Source organism: Brassica napus, chromosome A3 (genome assembly GCF_020379485.1).
Source record: "Brassica napus cultivar Da-Ae chromosome A3, Da-Ae, whole genome shotgun sequence".
In the NCBI taxonomy this organism is placed as follows: domain Eukaryota; kingdom Viridiplantae; phylum Streptophyta; class Magnoliopsida; order Brassicales; family Brassicaceae; genus Brassica; species Brassica napus.
Genome location: NC_063436.1, coordinates 12478089 through 12505079, shown reverse-complemented (window position 1 = coordinate 12505079; position 26991 = coordinate 12478089). Strand labels below are relative to the sequence as shown.

The window sequence follows — 26991 nt, the reverse complement described above, 5'->3', positions numbered from 1 at the left end:
ACTCTCGAACAAATAGCATCATTTTATATGGAAATAATGTAAAAGAATCAGTACTATTATTTCAAGAAAAGAATATGCTTTTTCAGTCAGAGGCCATGTCTACATAACTGAAACTCCAAAGGAAGTTTTATAAATATTGCTTTTCAGATTGTTTTACAAATCAAGGTTAAAAAAAAGTGATGAGACATCTTTACAAAGGTAATTTAGAAGGAGTACCTGCTTCACGTGGATACTTTTGTGGGGTGGAATGATCTTTACGACAGATAACAGTTGTTCGTTGTCCATATGGGCTATGTGAATCCACTACATATTGTCACACAAAAAAAAACCATTCTAAACAAGCAGATATACAAAAACAAAATTTCTTTAATCTTTAAAAGATATAATATATCCAAATTCTGTTGAAAGTTCTCTTGGTAATACCAAAATCTTATCAAAATGCTAAGTTCCTGTCTCAAGAAACACTTTGTTTCTACTAATTCATCACAAATCATATCATCCCGACATAAATTTCTATTTAAACCTAAATCATTAGGCTAACATTAAGAGTACAAGTTCGATTATATTTTTACCATATGGTACAAAACTTTCTTCCCAATAGATGTATCAGCGTTGGCAAGATAACAAGGTTTTCTCTTGTGTAGGTATATCATTTTTGCATTGTTCACTAAAGTTCAAAACTGTATTTAGTCTTTGATATATTGTAATGAGAGATGTTTAGGTGTATTCGGATAAACTAGCGACTTGTGAGCATATAGAGGCCAAAAGAAAACACACCTGGACTAATTTGTAATATGGAACCACCCAACATGCGAACCGCATTTTCTGCATTTTCAACTTCCTCCTGTTTATAAATTATTCATGAAGCATTTAGGTTCAAATGAGATCAATCTACAACGGAAAACACGTAATGACAAGTCTTACCTTAGGGTCATGACCCTTAGCAGCTACAAACAATCCACCAATCCGAACCAGAGGAAGACAATATTCAGCTGAAAATTTATGACAAACAACTCAAAACCATTTTGACCAATTAATAAACAGCTAAGTTTCTACTTGAAAACTTGTGACAAACGTACCTAAGACTCTCATCTCCGCGACAGCTCTTGCAATAGCCACATCAAACTTCTCTCTGTACATAACATCGTGGCCACAACTCTGTTCTACAACAAAAGTTGGTCAATATAATTCATAATCCACCTTACTAGCTATTGTGTCACAAAAGCGTAATACAACTAATAATACAACGTGACAATAATGCTTATTGCAGAAACTCATCATAAACATAAAAGAGGGATAAAACTATACCTCTGCTCTGCCCCTTACGACTTTAACATTTGTTAGCCCAGTGACAGTAACGACGTGCTCCAAGAAAACGCAACGCTTATTTATAGACTCCAGTAGAGTAACTCTCCAATCTGAATACAAAGAAGTTGGCTTTTTCAATTAATCTAGAAATACAACATAATCATGTTTGAGCTTAAAGAGCACCTGGACAAGCAATTGCTAGAACCAACCCAGGAAGGCCTGCACCACTTCCAACATCAATTAAACTGATTTGTTCATTGGACTGCAAGTTGTAACATGTCCTTATAGGAGGCAATATCGCAAGAGAATCTTCAATATGCCTCTCCATGACTTCATCAGCTTCTTTAGTTGCCGTAAGATTCATTTTCTGCACATTTCACCAATTCAAGCCCACAAACAAAACTTTAATCCCAATTGAAATAGAGACAAAACCCAACTAGTTAATTCCAGCAAAATGGTAGCTTCGTTTTGTATTAGAGAGAGAGAGAGTGAAAGCGAAAGACCTGGTTCCATTGGAGAAGGGTATCGACGTAGAGATGGATTTGGTTTTGCTGGGTGGAACTGAGGCTTTTGAAACATGATGTTGTCGTGCTTACGGCGACATCGGTATGGGTGTCGGAGTGAAATCTAGTGCGACGAAATGTGTGCGACTTTGCGCATTGAAAGTGTTTGGTAAAATGTCTCAGAGAAAGGACATGTGAGACGCATGGGCTCGTTATTACACTCTTCCAAGGATAGCAGTGCATTTTTTTTTTTGGTTTTTTCCGACAAAAACTTGCGGGATGGATCACTTATGTATCGATTTGAAACCCAACTAGGAGATTTGACTGGAAAATTCATTGAAAAGGCCATTCTTTTCTTTTTTTTCATGAAAATAAGCCCAAAACACACGCACAAATGGGAAATCAATCCATTATTCATGAGTTATTTATAGGGCTAGGACCTCAGGTTCTCGGATCGGTTCTGGACAGGACCGTTGGATATCTATACTATTAAAGCAGAATACTTTTTATGAATATGCCCCTGAATTTTCCTATTAATTACAAAACATTCAATTTCTTTTTTCAATTGTTTTAAATATTTTTCGAAAATGAAAAGCTTAACCAATTTGCTACTTACATTTTCGTTTTTAAGCCCATTAAGTCGTTTTAAATCTCATTTCGTACTCAGAGATTTACGGAATCAAATCAAATAAAAAGAACATTCCCCAACTTGAGGAACACACAAAAAAATATTTTAATTGTTTGACATGGTAACTGAATTTTACAAAAACTAATCTTAAAATATAGAAAGATTCGATTTTAAAGAGAAGATCCCCCAACTTTCTCCCCAAATTTCTCCTAAAACCTAACATCTTGCTTTGAATCTGATCAATATTATAAATAGGTAACACCGGTTTCCTATTCAAACCCACACCTTCGAACAAACCAACATGATCTACGTAGGATAATATAGGACAAACATTTTAATTTTAATAATGATTAAAAAAATAAAGAAGACAATATTATAAAAATTGACTATAAACAAATAAAAAAATCTATTAAAATATGGATTAGACAAATATTTATTAATTTAAATGAAATTTTAAAAAGAAACGATACCGCGCTTTGAAAGCGCGGGTCAAAATCTAGTATAAATTATAAAGAAATTGTATCCAAATAGTATTTCTAGAGTTTTGGTTCGGATTGGTAACGCTAGTTCTGGATGGGTTTGAATAGACCATTTAAACCTATGATATTATATTTTCTATTTTATTTAAAAAAAATATAGGTAATTACAACGAGGTTGAAGTAGTCTAGTGGTCCAGCCTATGCTCCACTGCTTTTCAACCCATGTTTAACTCTCAAGAGATACAAATTATGTGTGTGTTAAACATAGAATTCGGTTTAAACGAGTACCAGGTCGGTTCCGGATAAACTGAACCTGATATCCATGGTTATTTAAACTGATGTACATCAGTTAAATAATAAATACCGAAACAGAGGCAAACCAGTTCGGGTATTCGATTCTGGTGAAATGTCGCAACCCTACTTACAAATCAGTGACAAATTGTGGGTCTTAAATATTTAATTCGCACATTGTAATTTTTGACTTTCTATCGTCTTCTTTTTTCACATATAATACCTGAATATCTATGTAACCATTGACATTCAACGGGATCATATCAACAATGAAGAGGAACAGTTGAAAGGAACGAAAAGACAAGGAGGAAGGGAGGGGGAGAAGACACGCCTCCGACACCATGAACCAACGCCGGAGCTACTAGGAGCCGGTGAAGCCTTTAACTGTTCGAGCCTTATGTACTTTTGAACATTCTATTATTTTGGATTTTAAGCACTTGTAACACTTGTTGTACAAAGTGTTTTTGAGTAATTTAACATAATATTTAAAAAATGCATAGTGTATCTTTGAATACAAAGAAGTCTCTTCAAATACAACAAGAAATTTTTCTACAACCGGTTTAGATTTCTCTTTTTTTTTTTTTTTTCTTTTCTTTTTTCTTTTCTTTTGTAACGTCTATAGCATGAAACTGAATTTAATGGTCAACATGTAATGCTGGAGTTATCCCACAAGCAACATAAAAACGAAAATAGAAAAATGTTAAGACCAAAAAAAAAGAAAAAAGAAAAAAGAAAATATGCGATGATCAAAATATTCGACTCATAAACCATCTTATAGATCTATTCAATTTGTAAACGTTTTAGAATTAAAAATATTTTTCTTCAGTTTTAAAATTCGTATGTTTTAAAGAGTTACACATATTAATAAAACATTAAAATTGGACTATAAAAAAATTAAAAATATCATTTTAAAATTTAATAATTTTTTAATTGAAATGTATTTTTTTCATAACTTAACAGGAGTGATAAATGATCAGCTCAAAGCACGCTTGATGCTTTCGTTCTTTGATTGTAACGCTTTCTCAGACGAAATTTGTTATTTTATCATGCAACTTAGAGTCTTCGGTCAAATAAATGAATGATTGCTTCCAAATTTATCACTTTAATTTCACACATTACAAGGGACCAGCTTTTGTCACTAGCATTCCTATTTCCAAACTGGATCCTCATGTTTCAAAACTTCTTTTGAATGTTCCCCAAAGTTTTAGACATTCTTCAGCTTGCACCTCCTTCCGCTATGCTTTTAAGAGAAGGCTGCCATGATCTTGAGATTCTTAGTGGTCTTTCTTTCTCTTGCTTCTTCATCTGCAGCCATAGACAGCTTTCATCTAAGTCAAAGCCAATTCTCACCAAGAAGTCATCCACCAAACTATAATTAAAAATATCAATCTTAAAAAGTCATATATTACCTGATCTTCATTGTCAAGCTTGTTAGAGCTAAATGCTTTCACCATCTCTACCTTATCTTCCGACATCTTACCTTCTTTCTTCGACTTGGAACATTTCTTGGCCATTAAGCCTTTCATAACCTCTGAAATTCACCCAACAAGTTTCAAAATTGTAGATTAGACCCCATCCAGAAAAGCATCCTACATATATGTTGGACTGGCTACCAATGCATTCACACAAGACTCTTAACTCAGTAATCATATTACAACAGACTTAACAGGAATAAAGTTTGATCTAAAGTCTGGAAAGGACCAATAAATAGTTTCAGAGGTTACATGAGACTAAAAGAGAGTAACATATATATCCAAAACCCCTAGTCTTTTTTTTATATTTGAGTTAAGACTTGAGCAAAGTTCTACTACAACTATGAGATGGAGTTGAATATGAAATCGAATACAACAAGATATAGTTTGGAGTGTACCTTTGGTGGTGATGAGTCTGTAGACGTGGCCAAGAACAAGCGTCTCTGTGGGACGGAGGAGTTTAATCCTGGTGAGCCGAAGAGGTCCTCCATGACCGGGAGAGGCAGAGAGAGCGGTGGTGGAGATGAGAAGAGCAACACAATGGCCAGGATTCATCTTCATCACATAGCTAGCAGAAACTGGACAGCTTAGCATTTCTTCTTTACCATTTGGGTGTTGTATCACGATTCTGGCAGTGTCCACCGCTTGACAGTTTCCCATTTTCTTTAAACTATAGAGAAGGAAAAAAGCTTTTAATTTAAAGTAAGAACTAATCGAGTTTGAGAAATGGAAAGTGAAGAGATAACTAAAGCAAAGACACGAGAAGATTGTGAAAAAGAACAGTCTTTATAACAGTTAGAATCTGTCACGAGAGAGAATGAGTGCGGTCTTTGGCGGTGGAGTCCAAATAATTACTGTCACCGCAGGCCAAATGAGTATTCCGGTTTACGACGACCATCACACCCAACAAAAAAATAAATAACTGTTTCCTTTGTTTCACCTTCTTTTTTTTGGGGAATTGATTTATTTTTAAGTTATGATTTCAGAATTTTTTTATTTTATTCTAAATAACCTTTTTAAATTTCGGTATGAAAATCAAATGTTTTTAATATATTTGACCACCTATAACTACATTTATTGTTATTTTTATGCAAAACAAAATATATTAACTAAAGTTAGTTTATTAAATACATTAAATAATTTAAATTTTCAATAAATGAGATGTAAAAATCTTTTAAAATAATTATTTTGAAACAGAAAAGTATAGGTTAATCTTTATTACATTAATTAGTAGTACAATGTATGTTTGTAAATATTATTCTAAATCTTTCTTGTATCATTTTCAAATAAATATGAACTTTTCACATTTTAAAAATATATTATGCTATTTATTTGATTATACATTGTTCCAAATCAGACAAGATAAAATACATATATTTATAAGAATGAAATTATAGATTTAATTTTAATTTTTATATTATACAAGGAGTTTTATTAAATACAAATATAAGTTTATAGAAGAATCTAGACTAATTTTTAAAAGGAGAAGTAACTAACAAATAGACTCATTTCTGAGAACATAAATGGGTCGTAAATGGGTCGTAAACAAAGACACATAGGTTCTGAATGGTAAATGCAGTTCAAGCGGTGTATTTCAAACAAATCATGCGAAACAAGTGCAGATCAAATAGATTATGCAGAAGAGATGCATATCAAACGGATCTTGCATGCATATCAAGTAGATCAAACAATTATTATATTTTTGAATGATAAGAGTAGTTCAAAAGAAAATTATATGTGTAAATAATAAAAGTTACAATAGAATATATCAAAACAACATAATATAGAAATATAATACATAAACAACAATAAATCTTGCACTAAAACCATATTACTGAAATTTTGAAATCAAAATATGAAAAAATTAAAATTTAATGAAATACATATATCTTCCACTACTATGCATATTTAAATTATATTACAATATTTTCATAATACACATCATAATTAAACACACATTATAAAAACATAATAATTTAAATAAATTTAAAATAATATGAAGAAAATAGAAAGAGAAATATATAGTCAATGATAGTTTTTATATTTTTAAAATTATAAGTAAAACAAAATGAAAATATAGTTTTTATAAAAAAAGATAAATATATTTTAAATTAAATAGTTGCAGATGTCCGGTAAACAATACCAAATGTGTAACGGATGAGATTTGCATGCAGATTTTCTGCTATCTAAAATGTAAAACCATAAATAGTTGAACGGTAAATACAGTGTGGAAAAACTGCATGTGCTGACGATATGCACTTCTCCCTCTACACTTTTCGAACGTATATTCGGAAACAATATAATTCAGTTTGGTACAACAGGTTGCATTCTAATTCAGTTCCTTATTGTCGACCACAAGGTTTCAAACATCAAAGAGTTAACTGTACTAATCAAATTAGTTAACTATTTTTATTGTTCTTTTTTTTGTCAACATTTTTTATTGTTAGCTAAACTTGGAATGTATTATATATTAAATTTTGTAAGCTACTCCCACTAATTTTATAATGTGTCATATTCGTTAATATTTATCGGACATTATGGGTATGAATGTAGTGCAGAGTAAATGTAGTACAAATGCAGGAAAAATTAATATGCAGATTGATCTGCACTTTATCTCCAATCAACATTAAAAATGCAGAAGAAATTATAATATTAAAAAATTAAGAAAACTGCATGCAGGAGAATTCATGTGATAAAAAACTGATCTGTAAGTAATAGGAATAAGTGGGCTGGTCGAACACAGGAGCCCAATGAAGTGTTGTCTTTCCTTTTTTTTTTTTTGACAATTACTTTTTCTCCTTTAGTTATCAATATTTCATATTAATTTTTTTCCTTCCTTCACAAATTAAAATTCATCTTTAAGTATAAATAAAATATTGTAAAATTTATATAACTTTTATATAATTCTTTAAATATATATATATATATATACATATAAAGGATCAGATATCCATTCTTAATTTAATAAATTTATGCATGTTATTTATATTGCGTGTATTATTTGCATATAATTATAAATTTAAATATTTTTATAATTAATTATTATTTTAAAATGATTATTATACGCATTATAACACATGCATTATTTTAATCTTATGTTTAATTAGTTTTATCAATTTTTTATATCTATGTTCATATAATTGAACTAATATTATTTTTAAATTTATAGATATGGCATCTAACCGTGGACAAAACGTAAAACTTAATACACGTCATACAGATTTGATCTGCATTTGTTCTGCATAATCTGCATTTGTTCTGCTTGATCTGCGTTTTTTGTTTGATCTGCGTTTTTATGATCTACATGCCATTTGATGCCTATGTATTTTAGAGGAATTTTACATATCCTTTTCAAAATTTTACACGACTTCACGCAATGTCATTGGATACAATTTCAATCATTGCAGACAAAAACGAAGGAAAAGATGGCACGGCAAGCAGATGTAGGCCCCACCGTTCTCCTCTATTGGCACAGCCGGGGGGACACATAAGACAACTAGTGATTGCCTAAGGTATCTTTAAAATATTATTATTCATCATCAGATTTAATGAATTCTACACATTATTTGTTGCGGACAGGATCTCTTAAACCAGAAGATCACAAAACCAATAACCTAACCTAAGCTAGCCGTTCTTACATTGCATCCTGAAGCGAGCTCGAGTATTGGTATTCTGGTGGTGCTTCATATCGGTGGAATCGTGAACAGGTCAAGCACGGGAGATTCTTTGTCCGGTTCATCGTTTGAGTATTGGATTCGATCAAGTCCTCTTGTTTCTCTTCTTTTTCTCTGATCAGACTCACTACAAACAGAGGATCATAAGTCCAAGTCTTGTGTCCACAATTCCAAAAGCATTGACATCGCTACTTACCATTCACTGGCTAAAGCTCTTTTGGCTTTATTAGATAGATCTAAACTCATGCATCCGCGGGTGTTTTCTTTATTTATAGTAATATATATTTTTTCATATTGTATTGTAGTTATATATTAATTTTATCAAAGTGATATGCTACATATGTGATTTTCATTTGATTATTATATTTACTACATGGACAATTTATATATTGTATTTGTTTATAATCTAATCAATTACTATGCTTGTGTATATTAATACATCTATTTTAAGAAAATATATTTTATGGCAATAATATCTTATTTTTAATAGAAGAGATATGACTTTCTATTTTCTTTATATGCCAAATAAATACAAAAATATAAAATTAAAAACATAAACAATAAGGTCTTACAATTGAAGTAATATTAAAGGTAAAAAATAATTTCATTCACAAACTGTATAATTTAATTAGTTAATCATAATTTTATATATTAAAAAATTCCAAACGCAAAGAAGAAAATTTTGATCTATCAAACATCACATCTTCGCCAAATAAATTGTGAACAAAGCATTAAGTTGAAGAAGACTACGAAGGTTTAGTCGAACCACGAAATAGTTTGTTCAACCCGAGTTAGGAAGCTTTTTCAATTTGAGTTTTATTTTTAGTGTTCGAATAATTTGTTTTTAATAAAACCGGTAAACTTTGGAGTTTATTTAGTTTCAAGTTTATGGTCTTTTGGATTTAAATTTTTATTAATAAATATTTTTATGATTTTGCAGCACTGTTATAATGAAAACAAAAATATAGAAGTTGTTTAGATATTTTTTTAACTGAATTATTTAGATAGTTATTAGGCCAATCTTTAATAAACAGCATTGTTGTTGAAAAACGTACATATATATGTTGTGGCTGTAAGATGATATTTTTAATTGTTTTATTTTTTAAAGAAAAACATAAAAATGGTGGCTAATCAAATAGCTTATTTCTTAAATATGACATTGACAAGCATGTCATAACATTGATAAACTATTATGCATTACGAACACTACAAATAAAAGACGTGTACAAACATTCTTTTTTGACTAAAGGCTTATATACAAACATTATTGGGAAGAAAATGTGTTGCAAAATTTAGTTTATAGAGTAAATGCATATGAACATATTAAAAGTATGACTGAAATGAAAAATGTGTCGAATACATTGGTTTGATTAATCGACATGTAACTTTTTTTTATAAGCCTTTGGAAGAACGCACTTAGTACTACAGAGTGGACTGATACTGTTTGATCTGAGTTTTGAATACATTGCAACTAATGTCAAGGGGTGAACCGATCATCTGTGACAATTCACTATTAAACCACTTGAACTGAAACTCAAATGTTTATGGTAAAATCGCACAAATGGTCATGACTTATTTATGTTCGAACGTATAGCAATGTTTTTTTGTGGTTATAACACGAAAATATGGCTATAGCCGAAATTTCTAAGAATGGCAGCTGTGGTAAATCCAATATTATCGAGAGTTGGATGTCGTGGAATTTAAAGATCTAGTAGCTCATAGATTTGCAAGGACGGTGGAAAATTGAAAAGATAAACGGGGATTTGAGATCTTTGTCTAACTAACACCAGAATCTAAAAAGAAAGAGAAAATAAAAAAAGAACACCAGAACCTTATCATTTTGGTTTTATTTGTTGTCAAAGTTAAATGAAATAGATAGAAGTGTCTACGTTCGTTTTATTGGAGCAACAAACACACTCTTCCAAGTCCTAACACTTCTATGTATTAAGATTGCTAAACGAACTACATTTTGAAAAGAAGGATAACTCCTAAAGTAACCGATAAACACAATAAGAAAAAGGAAAATAAAATAAAACATCCTATCTTAACTATTATAGCCGAAAATGTATCAACCAGAGCATCGAAACAATCAAACATACTGTGGATTAGATTCTTAGAATAAGACTGAGGATAGTTATTTATCTCCCCTCTCGTTAATTCCACTAAGAACGATTTCCCCTTCCGCGCTACCACACGTACTGTGAGGTTAACAGTATCAAGATCCTCGTCTGTGATCCCATCAGGAAGTATGACTGTATAATCCTCTTCAGGCGGAGTCATAAGTTGAGCCAAAGGGTCGGGTTGTGCACCTGTAGCAGCATCGTCATTACCTTCAACTCCATGTTGATTCTGAGCTTGATATTCATAAAGTTTGTGTTTGTAAAAGGCATGATAAGGATCTGAGCTGCTTAAAAACTTGAATCTAGCATTCTTGACGTTGGAAGCTATAATCCTGTTCTCAATCTCTAACCCGTGTTTGCAAACAAACTTAGCCGTTTTCTCGATAATACACCTGACATATGGAGGTGGTATCTGCGTAGCTCCCAACATTTTCTGCAACCCGAAGGAAACAAACTATTAAAATCATATTCGTTGGTTGTATTCTACCCTAAAAACTATCTACTCCCACTGCGGTAATAGATTCTGGAAACGAAGAATCTTGCCACTGTAGAAGGAAAAAATCCTGAGACCATTCTTATGATGTTTCTTTGTAGCCTTTGTAATCGATTCGAAATCTTATTATATTAATTGTTAAATGCAAATAAAGGCATTATAGTCCTGACATCAATATTGAAGAGGAAGAGATCGAAAGGAAGAAAAAAAAGGACTACGTTAGGGTTTTGGCGAGAGAAAAGAAAGAATACCTCACCCGGCCAGGAAAAGCTACCAACTCAAGATTAAAATCTAATGAGATGATTTGATGGAAATCGATAGAACCGTCATTATATTATAAAGGAACGAATTAGACCTCCGGAACCCTAGAGTTTTATGAACGAGCCCTATATTTAACTTTGCAAATGGGCTTTTAAATTAGCCTAAAAATTACGAATAACTAAAGTGGGCTTATTATCAATGAGCCTGCTGCTAGTTGGAGAGGATGGTTTGGTTTGGTTCACTCTCTCTCTCTCTACATGCAAGTAACAAGTATTGTAAGCAAAGAGAAGAAAATGACACCGAGAAATTTAACCAGTTCAGAACCTCAAAATGAGCTACACCTATGTCTAGGCGAGAGGTTCCGGCAATCCACTATATGTTTAACCTGACCACCGAACTTAGGCACAAACAGCTTTTATCTCAATGATAAAAGGAAAAGAGAAAACATTACAAAGAGTATTAAAGTCACTCACGACTTCGAGCTTATATAATGCTTAAGGATAACTCCTAACCCTAGTAGAACTTATTTATTTACCGTATTTCACTTTTGGACCAATCATGTAAGTGCAAAATGAAGACACAATTAAAGTAAAACAGAAGATAAACCAAAAGACAAATCAAGCTGTCACAAACCAAAGAACTTAAGAAACCTGAAGAACAGAAACATCATAAAAGACAAATCAAGTTATGCTCACCACTGATGATTTCGGGAACAGATGTGATACAAGCCAGAGTGACTGATTCCCAATTCTGAGTTCGGATACCCTTGAGCTCCTTAATAACTAGCTGCAGCCTATCAGTGGGAAGTTGCTTTTGCACTGGATGAAGTACAAATAGAAAATCATAGATGATTAAAAATGATAAAACAAAGCAACCAAAGAGAAACCTAATTGGATCATCTACCGTGATCAGCATTCCACTGACAGACCAGTCTCATGAAGGCATCGGGACCAAATTCTTGTCAGCATATATGAAAAAGTATTTACCTTCCCAATCCGGAATCTTGATGGGAGGCATACTAACAATCTGAGGATTTCTAACGAGGTAATATATGTTTTTTTAGAGTATCTCTAATCCCACTCCATAATTTACCGTAAAATAGAGTGGGAAATAGAAGGATAAAGAAACAAAAAAGTGAGTAATGTGATTTTTGTTTCTTCATCATTCAATTTTTCACTTCAGTTTGTAGTAAATTATGAATTGAGGTTGAAGATGCTCTTAGATCCGAAATCCCATCACGAACCAAACCAAGATTCATCTATCCACATGTTCGTACTAGGCTAGTGGCAGAAGAGGTAAATGATAGGTGGTTAATGTGTTATTGCAGAGGGGGTTTTTTTGACTCGTCGGCTGTTGGCATCGATGTAGTCTCTGTAGATCAAGGCCGATGGTGGGGCTAAGTGAAATTGTGACAAGGTTCCCATAGTTTAGACGATGAAAAAATCAGAGGAAGAAGCCATTTCGTCGCCAGAAAAAAATATTATTCCTTTCGACAATTTTGTTGGGAATCAGATTTTGGTTTTAGCTTTGTTAACTGTGGCTTATAAAAATACAACAATGGCAGTATAACTTGGGAACGTTGATCTGGTTTCAAATTTTGTCTATTTATTAATTTAGCTTGTGTTTTTCCCAATTTGGACAGTTTCTAAAAGATACAAATACTCAAATGGTTCGATCCCAAAAAACATCTATAAAAAAGATAAGCCAGTAGAGTAACCTATTTTACTTAGTATTGAGCTCTACCCAAGCTTACTATAAACTTATTCACAGTTGCCCAAACCACCATCATGTTCACAAATCACAACTCTCAAACCAAACCACGAGGGCCTAAACCCGTAATATATTGAAAAACTAAAACAATAAAGTTCAGTAAGAAAGAGAAAACCTCTTTTACTCCCATTGTTCACCCATCACCGTCCTTCCTCTGCAGCTGCATAGCTTCTACTCTCCCTGATGACTGAAGAACCACTAACCACATCCTCTTGTGCGCTACTTCTTGCTCCCCAGTTCCCGTGCCTCACTTCAGATCGAATAGTTGGTGCTCTCTCACTAGACCCAACTCTCATTTGGTCAACCTCGACCATGTGATGCGCTGGATCGCTGCCTTCTTCTGCATTAGAACGCTGCTGTAGTTTCATAACATCTTCATCGATGTCAAGATCGTCTTCCACTTTCTGACGCCCTTCCTCCAAGTCCGAACTTCCTTCCTCTTCTTCTCCTGGTCTTTCCCATGTGGTAGCCAATGTGATATTCCTCGGAGGTTCTTCTCTCATGAGCGCTCTGAAGTCGTTCCTTGAGGGCTTAACTTTCGAGCAAAATGTCTCAAGGAAATTGTTAGAACACCCGCGGTCATAAACGTTGATTCTATTATCTGATCTGTAACGGAAATTCTCATAGGTTGTCTGAACATAATCACAATGTTAGCCATCAGATGAGACATTTATAAAAACCCCTATAAACGCAAAAAAAAAAAAAAAAAAAAAACTAACCTGGTTTGTGCTAATGAGGTATAAGTGGAAACCAGTAAGCCCTCCAACAAACCACAGAGATATAAAGGAATATATCATTAGCATAATAGACCAAGGGGATTCTCGCATTGCTCTCCACACAGTACTCTGATTGTTATTCATTAGAAACTTTATGTATAAAGCCGACATGGAGAACACGTAAATGCAGAGAAGAGTTGCAGAGGAAACAAACATAAAGAAGAACCTATAGTTTCTCTGAAATTACAACACACACAAAAACAAAACGTCAAGATGGGTCAACAGTTTGGTCAACACACATAGCAAGTTATGAACTTAAAAAATCTCCCAAGTTTAATGTGCTTTTGAATCAGCTTACCACTCCAATGCATTGGCCTACCCAAGGACAATGGTGATCAAAACGCTCAACACAGTTGTTGCAAATGGAGCAATGGGAGCAACGAGGAGGTCGATAAAGCATGCATGTATCGCAATATTTAACTCTAACTGGAACGCCATAAACTATGACTTCTTTCGTCCTCGGAATTTGAACAGTAGGTGCTTGTATTCCATCAGCTGACACAGTAGTCTCATAGCATAGTTCTTCCTCTGGCGGACGCAAGTTTCTTGGAACGATTCCAGGATCTCGCGCAGAAGTGAGGAAGAGGAGGATCAATACCTATCAAAACAAGTGATGTGCGAAGGATAACAAATCACAAGATAAATGTTGTTGTGGTGTGACTAGTTTCATTTTTATTTTTTTTTGGTTAGATTCTTAAGTTAATGTGGTATGAATTTAAGTGAATCAGCATTTATATAAGCAACACTAAAAACAGATGATTAATATCCCATGTTAAAAGGAAACACATGTGTAAACAAGACGACATATATGGAATATAAAATGGGCGACTTACAAAAAGAGTAAACAGAATGGCTACTACTAGGATGGCATCTCCTGCAGTGTTTGAGAAGAACTCGTGGCGGAGATGTGTTGCAACAAAAACAGAGAACAAAGTAACTGGAGTTATGATGAGCAACAAGGTAAAGGGAAGAGACCAAGCATCTGGCCCAAATATCAATCTCCCACCAAATAAAAACTTCTGCAAAAGAGGCATTGAAAGAGGAGCTGATGATGATACAATATGGTTTTATTTAAAATGCATGTCCATGCGTTGGAGAGTGAAACATAAAGCAAATGATAAACAAGAAGTTAAAAGTATATTTATAAAACTGAAAGTTATTAGGGAATTAAAGGCAATAAAAGGTGTCAAACCCTAAATTCATATATTTCTTGAGAAAGGCAGATAATTCGAATAATGCAGATTCCAGAAAAGTGAAAATGGAGACTATATAAATATCAAAACCTTACATTGCTTCCCTTCCAGGCTTCGTAGACCCGTCCCGCCATGAGAATCAGCGATGGGATCAGACACTCTTCGCTACAGTACTCTCTGTCGAATTGGACGATCCTCTACATTTCTTAGTCGATTCATTTCATTTCAGGCTAAGTACGATGCAAATCCAGGTGGAGGAGTGAATGGTGATCTCTCTCTCCCTCTCTGTCTCACAAAATGCGTTTCGTTTCTCGAGTGTGTCTCCCTAGAAGAGCATTATAGTTTTGTTTACCTTTTTTATTATGTCATCATTATAGGATTATACTATAAATGTCTTAATACAACGGTAGATTAAATGAAGTGCTTAGAATATCTTTGATTTAATGATTTATTCATATATTACTCGTGTTTCAAAAAAAAAAAATTTATATATTACTCAAATAGATAGCACTAGAAAAGTTATTATCACAAAACTAACCCACACAAACATCTAACCTATACTAAAAGGGGAATATGAAACCCTCTGAGCTATGCCACGTCCTTTAATTAAATCAACCAATAAAAAACTTTTATTCTGCCATGTCATCCATGCTTTGGTCTAAATCCAAGTGGTCCATATCAAGCCCACATCTCTTCTAACCTTAAGGATCGAACGTGTTTCGTGTAAATCGATGTTATCACCACTTTTGAAGTTACAAATCCATGGCTTCACCACCTTCTCCATTTATCGTCCTCATTTACTGCTTTCTTCAACTTAAAAAAAAACACATACGAAAACCTCCTCACCTTCTCTCCTCTTCCATCTACCGAGAAAGTAGCAATATAAATCCAAAAAATACCTTCTCAATCTACTCATACTGTGAAGAAGAGAGGCCCCTATCCCAAACTCAACATTGATTCCGCCAGAACCATCAATTATCACGAGGTTATCAACCGCTTTCCTGATTGTTTTGATTTTTGTGAACCAAAAACAATCTCATCTGATTTTAGGGTTGTGAAAAGATTGATTGGAATTAATATTTTCTGAATCAATTTTGATTGTGCTTTCTTTAAGGGAAATATAGCAGAATCAAGGATGAGACTCAGTGTTGCAAAGCGTCCTGGAGCTGAGATAACAATCTCATTTAGACAATTAGAGAGAGAAAGATAAGCGATAGAGAGAATGAGGCTGAGCTTTTGTTTCTTGATTTTGGTTTCTGGTCAGAGAAGCATACGCAAAAGAAGCACACATCGTTCTTATTCAGGTTATTCTTGCTCTTAAATATTTCTCAGATTTTGTTTTCTCAGAAGGCGGTATCTCTGCCATGTTTCCATTTACATTGACATCACGTGCCTTAAGTATTGACTTGATATTTTGGGGTCTCCGGAGTCAATTAGAGTCATGTTATGTAGTGATCTATATTGTCTTCCCCTGACTATTTGAGTATTACAAAATGATTACCATACAAGATGAACACAAGTATCCCCTACATGAGAGTGTTTGAGGTATATTACTTCTGTCAAGTTTGTGCTTTCATCAACACGGTGAGATGCCATTTAGTGATGTATATGTTTTATAGTTGTGCTCGGTATGGGTTACTAATACAGGATGCAGAAGCTGGCAAAAGAGCTTAGTGTAGTGATACAGGTTAGCTTCTCTGAGGAAGCAAATAATGTACATACAACTCAACTTCTATTATTGACGCTGATGAAGTGACCTCAGGATTTATAAAAAGTTGCATCTTCCTGAAAGACCAGGCGAGTCAAGTTTGGAGTTGGAAAGAGCTCGACCTCCCTTTGCGGATACTTTATCGACTTCAGGTGGCTTTAAGGTAGTTTTGAGTAGAAGTTCCCCAAATTAAAAAATTTTCGTACTTAATCAAGATATTTGGTTAACATATTTCAATACTTCTCTGTGGTTATCAATAGGTTTTTCAGGAAATGTTTGCAAAAATTGAAGTAGGTAAGTTAGTCGAGATTTCTTGTGTACTTTTCGTATGATTTATAACCTGATGAAATCATAGCTGAAGAACTATTGGTGCAATGTCTTAGTCCGCTATATGTTGGGATCAAATGGTTTGCCAAGGCAGCTCGAGCTATGGTTCTACATGGCATTGAATACTGTTTTATCCCACTGCCACTGGCTCTGAACCTCAAGACCAGCGATTGGCTTCGCGTTATCATCGGAGTAGAGTCATGCAAGGCCATGCTGGAGCTAATCTGGTGAGCTATTAGGTTATATCACTGTCCATTTTCAAATTATCTTAGTGTCCTGTTTTATAATTTCTTTGTGTATAACTTCTGTATGTAAATGATTTTATAGGGACAAGAGCAATAGATGAAATATATGTCGATAGCAACCACAGCCGCATACTATTTATCAAAACTTCAATAGTATGTGTTAGTTTTAACAAGGCCTTCTCTATAACCGCATTCTTATCAATGGAAACAATGATAGCTCTTTTGATAGGTAAAGGAGTGTTCAAGTTCATGGAATGTGAAGTTTTTTTACAATAGTATTTGGTTTTGCTGTTTGTGTTAGATTTTTGATGTAGTTATGCGTGGCTTGAGTTGTTTTCTGTGTGTTTAAGTTTGTGTTTGGCAGTATGTTTGTGTTCTATTTATTTTATGTGTGTTTAAATAGCTTTGATAATGTTGCGTCTTAGATTCTGCTTTTGGATGGTGACAAGATACAAAAACAGAAATAGTTGGCAGGCTCAACCTGCTGATCAAGCCAGAGGACTGGCTTATCCAGTTTGAAGTAAGAGAAAGCAGAGAGTGGTACATCGCCTTAAACATTGTATCATTGTATGCTTTTGGGTAGCAAATATTTTCTGGAGCTTTTACTCTTTGAAGCTGAAAGACAGCGCTCTTGAAGCCAAAGAACCTTATCAGTTGATTCAGTAAAAACAGAACGTAAATACAGAGGAATAAGATATACAAGGCTAAACCAATCGTCCTTAGGGCTGTTCAGGATATTTTTAAAAGAATTTTGAGCAAAATCTCTTTATCATTGATATTATAGGCTGATCAGTAACCTTTCTGTCCTCCTGTAAATTACAAGTATAGTTAACACTTACGGATTGTGGTCCTTGGCAACATTTTGGTTGTTCATAATTGTGATCATGAGGCATAGACTAATGTTCACACATCAATTAAGAAATCAGCTCAATTATGGAAATATGAGTAAATACAGTGATAAAGAGTTATCTTTACATATTGTTGGAAGAAATTGTATTGGCTTTCCCATTGCCATAAAATTTGCCATGTGTTTTGACATATCTGTGTTACAATCTCTATACAAAATGTTACAATAATACATTTAATCACAGATAGTGGTGTGAGTTCTTAATGGCATTGAAGACTAATCAAAGCCAAAGTAGTAAGCAAATGTTCAAAGCCAAAACAATGTCGACACGAAAAAGGAAATAAACCACACATCACAATACAAGAAAACAAATATCCCGTTTTGGGCAAGAGAGGAAGTTCACCTTAATTTTGTGGCATGCTACTTGGCTAGAGAATAGTCTTCCTTTTGTGATCTGTAGCTTAATCATATATTCATATCTCAAAAGCAAAGAACCTTTATTAGTAAGTAAGCAACAAACAAAGTGTAAACATATAATCTTTAGATCTTCTAATATGACCGATCGAAAAATATTTAAGTTAAAAAAATTAAGCTACTCATACTCGAGTAGTTTTGTTGTGTCACTCAAAACCCTTATTAAAATATAAGTTATTAGTGTGTTTTTTAATTGGAACGAACACTTTCTATTTCCCATTCATATTTTAACTTACTAATCTCTTCTTACAAAGTGATTCACATATTAAACCAAAGTTGTGATCCATTAGAAAAAAGAGAGAAATGTATAAAGAGTGACTATGTGTTGTTTAAGAAAAAAGAGTGACTACGTATTTAATTGTTTTATTGAAACTATGAGGTGTGTGTGCATACGTTTGGATTAGTAGTGATTAATAACATATTTTCATGAGAATCCCAATACGCCTGATAAATAGATAAATGAGAATTTGAATTATAACTACAGTTTTGTTAACATTTTATTCATTTTCACCTTCACTGTTCCATATATATTTTTGATATTAAAAGAACAACAATTTTAGTTTAATTTTCAATCATTTAAAATTCAATGGACAGTTTGTATTTGTATATGTATTTTATATATTAAAGAACAACAATTTTAGTTTAATATTTTTATAAATTCATAATGTATATGTATTATATATATTAAATGTAAATATATTTGTCTGAAACCCGGGCGTAGCCCGGAAAAATCTCTAATAATCCTAAAAGTAACATTTACTTAGCAAAGAAAGAAATTAAATCATAAACATTGATCATAATCTTTATATTAAATACTAAAATATAAACTATAATAACTTAAATCTAAACACAGATATAATATATTTAGGAAATTTCAATTTTACCACAAGTTTGATACCACTTTTCAAATTTACTTTTAAAAACTAATTATTTTCATAAATACTTTAAATTTGTGATTAAAAAAATAAATCAACTATTTTCAATAAATTATAAATGTTTTTGAACACTTGATAAAATATTTACAAAAGTTTATAAACCCATCCCAGCCTCATAAATAATATTTACAATAGGAAATCACATTCTTTTATTCTTTACACTTTAGACTAGCATAGCATCATAATGTAAATCCAACTTTCTTCTTTGATCAATAAATTTGACAATTAATAAAAAAAAACATAGAACTAGAATCATCAGTGTGTTGAATCTAATAGTACAAAATAGTGAGTTAAACATTATGATTACCAAAAGTCAAGATACATAATTTAGTGAAGTTGATCAGAATTTGATTGAGTAATATAAATCTAATATTACCTAATCAAACAAAATTTGAGTCTGTTGATTTTATAAATTATAGAGATTAGTGCCATGTTAGTGGAAAGATTGTAAAAATCATATAATGTGTGTAGACCATAAACATGTAATATCTTTTTTATATGTCTCCTACTATTATCCTGAAAATCTAACATTTTCTTTTATTTTTTCCAATTTAATTTCTACAATTTTTTCTTGATTGAAATTTTTATGTTTTGCAAGGTGTATGACCGTACAATTTCCAAATGATTGATAACTTTCGCTATACTAATGTTTGTAATACGCTATAGCTAGATCCAGTAGGGTAAAAGCTCACACCACATTAGCACATATGGTAGAAATTCCATTTGCACTTGGTTGGCCCTCATGAGAGAGGTGTTTGCATCATACATAAAAAGTCTACCACGTATACACTTATCGTCGGCTATTACTTATTTCCCTGTCTCAATATTGCCCTACAAAATATTAAATCCGTAATGTTGAAAAAGAAAAAAAACTTCTTTAACTACAAAATATTGCCCTTCCTCATCCTGAGGTTCTTCATTGCTTCCTGATGAAGTATACGGTTTTTCAAAAACCAGTTTGATGCATACCACTTTATAGAGCATATAAGACTAGGCAAAAGATCTATTTTTTTCTGTAAAAAGTCTATAAAACCGTATGTATATATCGTCAATGAGAAAGCAATAAATTTAATAAAATATAATGTTCATCTCTTGATCGTTTCACAATTTCTTAGGTATCCGGCAAATAGAGAGAGTCCCTTCTCCTCGATTTTGGACTTTCTTCAATAATTTCAGGGTTTTTTTTTAATGAAAAAAACTTAACTTTGTGTTAACTTAATTTCAGGTTATTAATTGTTGACAGTCTTAAAAATAGGACTTTCTTTTTCAACAAATATCTTTATTACAAATCATTTGAACAAATTTGATTGTCTTCTTCAATCATATTTACGTGATTACACACATATCGTGTATCGCGTCTAACCAATTCCTAACTATTCTAGTTCTATTGTCACAACAACAGTTGCTTCACTCACAAGAATCTCATACACAAAAACCCTAAAGACTTGAATCTCTAAACCGAGAGTCCTTGATATTTTCTTTTTTCTGATGGCTGACAAAATCAAATTTTGATCTTCTCCATCTCATAGTCGAACATTTCTCAATCTCGAATATCCTCTTTCCATAAAATTTGCAGCCACATCATTTTTTTATAATCGTAATATTTTATTTCATGTGCTCAAAATTCTTGAGCTTACTAATGGTCATCTTAGGCATGGACATTCGATCATCAGGTGGGGTTTGGTCGGTTCCGTTCGGATATGAGTCCTTCATATTTTTGACATTTGGATCCAAGTATTGGAAATTTTTGGTTTGGATTCGGATCGATTCTTTTAAAATCCGGATCGGTTTGGGTTTATAGCTAAAATACATGTAATTTTCGGATCTATAGTCGGTCTGCATCGGATTCGAATATTTAAGACCGGTAAAAATTCAAAATTTAAACTCCAACAAAATTTAGCCAAAGTTTATCATATTTATTTAAAATTTTGCAACATAACCAAAATTAAATTACTAATAATTGAAACTAAACATTTTTAAAATTTAAATTTGACATTTAGATTTTATATTACTTCAAAATACTTCAGAAATAATAATAAATATTGCAAACAAAAAATTACTACAACTAAATCATAAATAAAAATATATAAAATAGAACACAAGTAGTCATAGTCTTGGATATTCATGTTATTGGTTGGATATAAATTGATCTATTCGAATCGGTCATTTTCGAATTCAGATCTATTTGAATCGGTTCTTTTCAGTTTCGGTTTTTTGGATAATTTTTTTTAAACCTAGTATTTGTAAACTTTTGGTTCGGTTTTATGTCAGATATTTTCGGATCAGTTTGGGTTTTCGAGTCTGGATAAAACATCTCTTTTGAGTTCGTATCTCCGGAAAATTATCATTTATTTCCGCCTATCTTCTTCTATCTCTTTTTTTTTTTTTCCTTTGCTTTGGTCAACCAATATATCTTGTATTAGGCCCTATCTTGTATCCTTCTAAGTTTTAATAAATGTACTATTATTTAATTGAATAAGGATACGTTTTCCGTCGAGGCAAGACCATGTGCTCACTCACATGCGGTCTTCTCTTCTTCCCCTTTTTTTTTTAATTTTTATTTTCCTCTCCATTGATTAACTCAGAACTTCACAACCCCAACAGACAAACAAAAATCAACAAGTAGAAAAGAGCAGGAGACCGGAAGATTCGTACGGTCACATCTCTCTCTAAACTTAGTTCAAGAGAGAGAGAGAGGGAAAGCATAAGGAAAGGACACAACAATGAAGGAAGGAAACGACGGGTTTGTCCGAGCAGATCAGATTGATCTAAAGAGCTTAGATGAGCAACTAGAGAGGCATTTAAGCAGAGCTTTGACTTTAGAGAAGAACAAGAAGAGAGACGAAGAAGAATCCGCCGCCGCCATCGGAGCCTCCGCCTCCTCCTCTCCCGTCGCTGCTCTCAACGGCGGTTTCGTTGGGCAGAGGAAACAGAGGCTTGAGTGGGAGATCGATCCTTCTAAGCTTATCATCAAGACCGTTCTTGCACGTGGCACATTCGGTACCGTTCATCGTGGTATCTACGACGGTCAAGATGTCGCCGGTGAGTCACCTAACCGTCGTTTTATCCTCTATCGTTCTAAATATTTTCCCCTTTTTGATTATATCATTTAGTAACTGTAAATGTTGTTACGTTGAAACTTTTTAGTCTTACAGTTAAGTCAGATTACTTAAAGTTTACAACTTTGAGCCGTACCATGTGGATGTTTCTGGGTTTTTGTTACAGCTTTTTACTTGAAACAGAAAGTTCTAAGCTTGTCAGATTCATCTACTAAAAAAAACGAAAAACTTTGATTAAGTTTTTTAAAAATAAATTTTGTTAATTTCGTTAGTGGGTAGAAGCAACTCTTGTGATCTCCGTGAAGCCGACACGGGTTTTGCTATCATAAGTTTTTTCAGCTACTTGAAAGGCCTACTTGGCTAATTATGATTCTTGCTTTGTGGATCTCTTTCATGTGATTCCAGCTGTTGTTGTCCCAATCTCTTTTTCAAGAATTTAATTTAAAGCAAAAAAAAAAGGAAGGATGAATAGCTAATAGATTCCATGAATGCAATTATTAAAAGAAGCTTTATTACTGTAATTGAATTGGGCTAATCATTGTGGTTAAAAACTGAGCAGTGAAGCTGCTTGATTGGGGTGAAGAAGGGCATAGATCAGAAGCTGAGATTGTGTCTTTGAGGGCAGATTTTGCTCAGGAAGTTGCCGTTTGGCATAAACTGGACCATCCTAATGTTACCAAGGTTCATATATTTTACATATGCGTTTACCCATTTTTACAATCATTGTCAGATATTGATAGTAAGGATATCATTTAAATTTTGCAGTTCATAGGAGCTACAATGGGTGCATCAGGGTTACAGCTACAAACGGAGAGTGGTCCTCTAGCAATGCCGAACAATATATGCTGTGTTGTTGTTGAATATCTTCAAGGTGGTGCTTTGAAATCTTTCTTGATCAAGAACAGAAGAAGAAAGTTAGCATTTAAAGTTGTTGTTCAGCTCGCTCTTGACCTCGCTAGGGGGTATTAGCATCTTTCCCTTTTCTCCTCATTTGGTTAGGAAGAAGAAGAAGCGTTTTTATAATTATGTTGCTTTCTCAGGTTGAGTTACCTTCATTCACAGAAGATTGTTCACCGTGACGTAAAGACAGAGAACATGTTGTTAGACAAAACCCGGACTGTCAAAATCGCTGATTTTGGAGTTGCTAGAGTTGAAGCATCTAACCCTAATGACATGACAGGAGAGACTGGCACACTTGGTTACATGGCTCCTGAGGTACTAATGAGATAATGGCAATATTGTTAACAAATCTAATATTTACACAAAACCAACTTTGGGCCTGCAGGTTCTCAATGGGAACCCTTATAATCGAAAATGCGATGTGTATAGTTTTGGTATCTGCTTATGGGAGATATATTGCTGTGACATGCCATACCCTGATCTTACTTTCTCTGAAGTCACTTCAGCTGTCGTCCGCCAGGTAAATAGTTAAGAGTTGTCTTAATCCGTCATTAAAACTATAACCATATATATATGCAATATGGTATTATGATTCGATACAGAACCTGAGACCAGATATACCGAGGTGTTGCCCGAGCGCGCTTGCAGCTGTGATGAAGCGATGCTGGGATGCAAATCCAGACAAGAGACCGGAGATGGACGAGGTTGTGCCGATGTTGGAGAGTATTGATACGACTAAAGGAGGAGGGATGATCCCTGCTGACCAGCAACAGGGTTGCCTCTGCTTCCGAAGGAAACGTGGTCCTTAAGTGCTATGCTATCTAAGATCATTCAAAACTCAAGATTTGTGTCCTGTTTGCTTTCTTCTTTTCTTTTATTATTAATCCAGAAAGAGAAAGGCTTGTTAGGGCTTTTTATGGTGTATGATATGTTTTCCATATTCTTCTTAAACTTTCCTTGTTTTTGTTCTGTTTGGTGAGATTTTCTTACTATATATTAATGGTACTCATATGTTTTACTTGGTCGATGATATGACTATAAAAGTAAAATAGTTTGGTTTTAGCTTTAGCTTCATAGAAGAACAGATGGTGCCAATCTTCCTATTGTTTCATAATGATACAACAACGTCTTGGCTTTCGAAAGTTTGGTAGAATTGAATGGTGATCAAAGTTTCAAAATGGATGATTCTGGTAGAGTGAGTTTGTTTCTTCTCGTGTATCTCTCAAACTTAATCCCGAATCTACTGAAGATTACTTGTAGTGAAATACAAATCCACTAATTACCAACTTTTCATGTCGAAAGACACAACTGGCTTAATCCAAATTATACTCCCACAGACTCACGTCTCTATTTCTCTATTCAAAAGCCAACTGAATTCAACACTCCATAGTTATTTATAATAAACGAATCTAAACAATAAACCAATAACGTCTCTGTTGTCATCCAGCAACATTACCGTTAGATCATTTACTCTTCTTCTGATTTTTCGTTCTATAGTACATATAAAGCTTATGAATAACAACCCCCATTTTTAAGCTTTCCTTCAAGCGGATAAAAATGAAATGGTAGGAGATGGATTTCATCCCTCTTCAAACCCATCAAATGGGATATTTGGCCCATCGAGCCGGCTCAGGACATCGGCTTAAGCTAATAGTTCCCGACTAAATGCTGGTGATCGGCTTGCTCTTTTCCATTACAAGAGCACAGCTAATCACAGCAGTAATTAAAGGGATCTAACCCAAAGAAACTAAGGTTACACAATAGTCTGAGATCTTAGTGGGTTATGCAAAATAGGAGGTGGAAAAAAAATTGTTTTCTTAAAGCTAAGCAGGAAAAGAAACTAAGCAGAAAAGTAAATACACACTTATAAACAATGAAATAAAAACGTATTATGGTTTTTATGAGTTTTTGACCATGACAAGTCATACATATTTAAAGTTCTTTATATATGTTTCGAGTCTTTTATAAGTCATTTTAGATTTATGTACATTTTGGATAAGGATAAAAATTTTGGAGCATTTAAGAGTGAGGCTGTGCATAAAATCTTTAACCCGGAATCTGAACCGAACCCGATTCGAGTCCAGCTTCTTCACCAACTTACTTGTGTCTTTGTACTGCTTTCCAAGCGCGAAACATTTATTAGATATATCATATATGTCACACAGCTTAGTATTAAACTGAGCCACATTTTCTTTACGTTTATACTTAGATTATCTAATTTAGATATTATCATATCTAACTTAACTCGTTTGACATTTGTAGTACTTTCAAACATGTTCTCCAATATCTTCTGAGCTTATGCACATTGAGAAATACACTAAAATAGCTTACATCAATAGCATTATAAATTGCAGTTTTGGCCTTATAATTGCTACTTGATGTTTTATTCTCTGATGTGCTCCATTGATCTCTTAGCTTAAGTACTTCAACTTTCTTATCATCAATTATCACCGGATGATGCCAAACAACCTCAACAGAATTTCAACAATTCTCATCAAGACCGATCGATGATAAAATCTTGCAAACATACCTTCCAATATTCATAAATGGATGAGTCAAGACGTGGTGGTCTTGTCGTAGACATCCTTTCTTGTTATATCTCTGTCAATTCATATTCCAAATTTTGTCATTTCTCATGAACCAGTTTTTGTTCTCACCCTTTTGATCTACCCGAAACAAAAATAATTTTTTATTGAAAATTCGTTTTGATATCAATTGAAAGTGCGGATGAATCTAGAAGAGTGTAAAAAATTAATAAGACACAAGTTTCTCTTTTTAAATTCACTGAAACAAGAAATCAAATACAACCAGTTTTGTAACGTGTACATCAAGCACCACCCTCCAGACATATCACTTTTTTCCATTGCAATAAATTCTCTACGATAACTCAATCCAAAACTAAAACTCACCATAGAACCTAGATTTCAAGTATTTCACCAAGTATCTCATCACTTAACACACATCAATGACTAAAGCTTTTTCACACAAGCACAAAGCTTTCCTAGTTTTATCACTTAACACACATCAATGACTAAAGCTTTTTCACACAAGTACAAAGCTTTCCTAGTTTTTTTATTCACCCTTCGAAAGACAATTCTTTTGTACATCGAGATAAGATCATAAGGATAAAGATAAAACAAATTATAGAAAAGAGCAAACCGGTTCTGATGTTTTAAGGAAGCCACCGGAGCCGCACCAAAGACATAATCGGAAGGTAGAAAGCTAGAGAGATGGAGGAGAAAAACAAAACAAAAAGAGATATTAATAGAGGCCAAGTTAACTTATAGGGCAATTGTCAATAATAGCACATTTTGAAGTTTATGTCTCAAAAAGAGCATTAGAAGAAGAAAGTCACAAAAATGACATTCATTGAAGGGTAAAATGTTCTTAATATTTTTGGTTTAAATTAAATAAACAAACAAAAACAAAAAAATAAATAAAAAAAAAAAAAATAAATTTTTTTTATAGTTTCAGATTATATGTTTTCAGATTCTAAATTTTTATAATTTTTTTTTTAAAAAAAAAATT

At 33.3% G+C, this 26991-nt stretch overlaps 4 protein-coding genes and 1 long non-coding RNA gene across 6 annotated transcripts; 1 reads left to right on the top strand and 4 right to left on the bottom strand.

Annotated features, from left to right (window-relative positions):
- Nucleotides 1–104: 104 nt before the first annotated feature.
- Nucleotides 105–2099, bottom strand: LOC106449435 (ribosomal RNA small subunit methyltransferase G-like). The gene is made up of 7 exons (XM_013891195.3): nt 1812–2099; nt 1492–1675; nt 1309–1418; nt 1080–1158; nt 925–992; nt 778–844; nt 105–303 (listed from the first exon to the last, which is right to left on the bottom strand). Exons 1-7 carry the CDS (start codon nt 2052–2054, stop codon nt 191–193), a joined length of 864 nt encoding a protein of 287 aa, XP_013746649.1. The 5' UTR covers nt 2055–2099; the 3' UTR covers nt 105–190.
- Nucleotides 2100–4234: 2135 nt separating this feature from the next.
- On the bottom strand, nt 4235–5536 carry LOC106449434. 2 transcript variants are annotated; one of them, XM_013891194.3, is made up of 3 exons: nt 5080–5519; nt 4619–4740; nt 4235–4514 (listed from the first exon to the last, which is right to left on the bottom strand). In XM_013891194.3, exons 1-3 carry the CDS (start codon nt 5339–5341, stop codon nt 4425–4427), a joined length of 474 nt encoding a protein of 157 aa, XP_013746648.1. In that variant the 5' UTR covers nt 5342–5519; the 3' UTR covers nt 4235–4424. The 2 variants fall into 2 exon arrangements, with proteins under 2 accessions (XP_013746648.1, XP_022571838.1); XM_022716117.2 differs by having other exon boundaries at nt 4281–4530; nt 5080–5536.
- Nucleotides 5537–10204: 4668 nt separating this feature from the next.
- Nucleotides 10205–15327, bottom strand: LOC106449433 (probable protein S-acyltransferase 9). Its single transcript, XM_013891193.3, has 5 exons — nt 15064–15327; nt 14609–14794; nt 14074–14373; nt 13719–13952; nt 10205–13631 (listed from the first exon to the last, which is right to left on the bottom strand). Exons 1-5 carry the CDS (start codon nt 15100–15102, stop codon nt 13140–13142), a joined length of 1251 nt encoding a protein of 416 aa, XP_013746647.1. The 5' UTR covers nt 15103–15327; the 3' UTR covers nt 10205–13139.
- A 6900-nt stretch (nt 15328–22227) lies between these two features.
- On the top strand, nt 22228–24272 carry LOC106445806 (serine/threonine-protein kinase HT1-like). The gene is made up of 6 exons (NM_001316263.1): nt 22228–22546; nt 23123–23244; nt 23329–23525; nt 23604–23778; nt 23849–23983; nt 24066–24272. Exons 1-6 carry the CDS (start codon nt 22228–22230, stop codon nt 24270–24272), a joined length of 1155 nt encoding a protein of 384 aa, NP_001303192.1.
- A 1399-nt stretch (nt 24273–25671) lies between these two features.
- Nucleotides 25672–26846, bottom strand: LOC106449432. Its single transcript, XR_001289158.3, has 2 exons — nt 26623–26846; nt 25672–26064 (listed from the first exon to the last, which is right to left on the bottom strand). It is a non-coding gene; the product is annotated as an uncharacterized LOC106449432 (long non-coding RNA).
- Nucleotides 26847–26991: the final 145 nt, after the last annotated feature.

What these genes read in the sequence shown, in the direction of transcription:
- LOC106449435 (XM_013891195.3), bottom strand. Translation starts at nt 2,054, where the DNA reads ATGCACTGCTATCCTTGGAAGAGTGTAATAACGAGCCCATGCGTCTCA. An exon ending in TCGTAAGGGGCAGAGCAGAG is followed by an intron (nt 1,159 to 1,308) that starts GTATAGTTTTAT and finishes GTTGTAGAACAG; the next exon opens with AGTTGTGGCCACGATGTTAT. An exon ending in CGCGGAGATGAGAGTCTTAG is followed by an intron (nt 993 to 1,079) that starts GTACGTTTGTCA and finishes ATAAATTTTCAG; the next exon opens with CTGAATATTGTCTTCCTCTG.
- LOC106449434 (XM_013891194.3), bottom strand. Translation starts at nt 5,341, where the DNA reads ATGGGAAACTGTCAAGCGGTGGACACTGCCAGAATCGTGATACAACAC. An exon ending in CAGACTCATCACCACCAAAG is followed by an intron (nt 4,741 to 5,079) that starts GTACACTCCAAA and finishes GGTGAATTTCAG; the next exon opens with AGGTTATGAAAGGCTTAATG. An exon ending in AGCTTGACAATGAAGATCAG is followed by an intron (nt 4,515 to 4,618) that starts GTAATATATGAC and finishes CTATGGCTGCAG; the next exon opens with ATGAAGAAGCAAGAGAAAGA.
- LOC106449433 (XM_013891193.3), bottom strand. Translation starts at nt 15,102, where the DNA reads ATGGCGGGACGGGTCTACGAAGCCTGGAAGGGAAGCAAT. An exon ending in AAGCCTGGAAGGGAAGCAAT is followed by an intron (nt 14,795 to 15,063) that starts GTAAGGTTTTGA and finishes CCTCTTTTGCAG; the next exon opens with AAGTTTTTATTTGGTGGGAG. An exon ending in ACCTCATTAGCACAAACCAG is followed by an intron (nt 13,632 to 13,718) that starts GTTAGTTTTTTT and finishes GATTATGTTCAG; the next exon opens with ACAACCTATGAGAATTTCCG.
- LOC106445806 (NM_001316263.1), top strand. Translation starts at nt 22,228, where the DNA reads ATGAAGGAAGGAAACGACGGGTTTGTCCGAGCAGATCAGATTGATCTA. An exon ending in GCTCTTGACCTCGCTAGGGG is followed by an intron (nt 23,526 to 23,603) that starts GTATTAGCATCT and finishes TTGCTTTCTCAG; the next exon opens with GTTGAGTTACCTTCATTCAC. An exon ending in TTGGTTACATGGCTCCTGAG is followed by an intron (nt 23,779 to 23,848) that starts GTACTAATGAGA and finishes TTGGGCCTGCAG; the next exon opens with GTTCTCAATGGGAACCCTTA.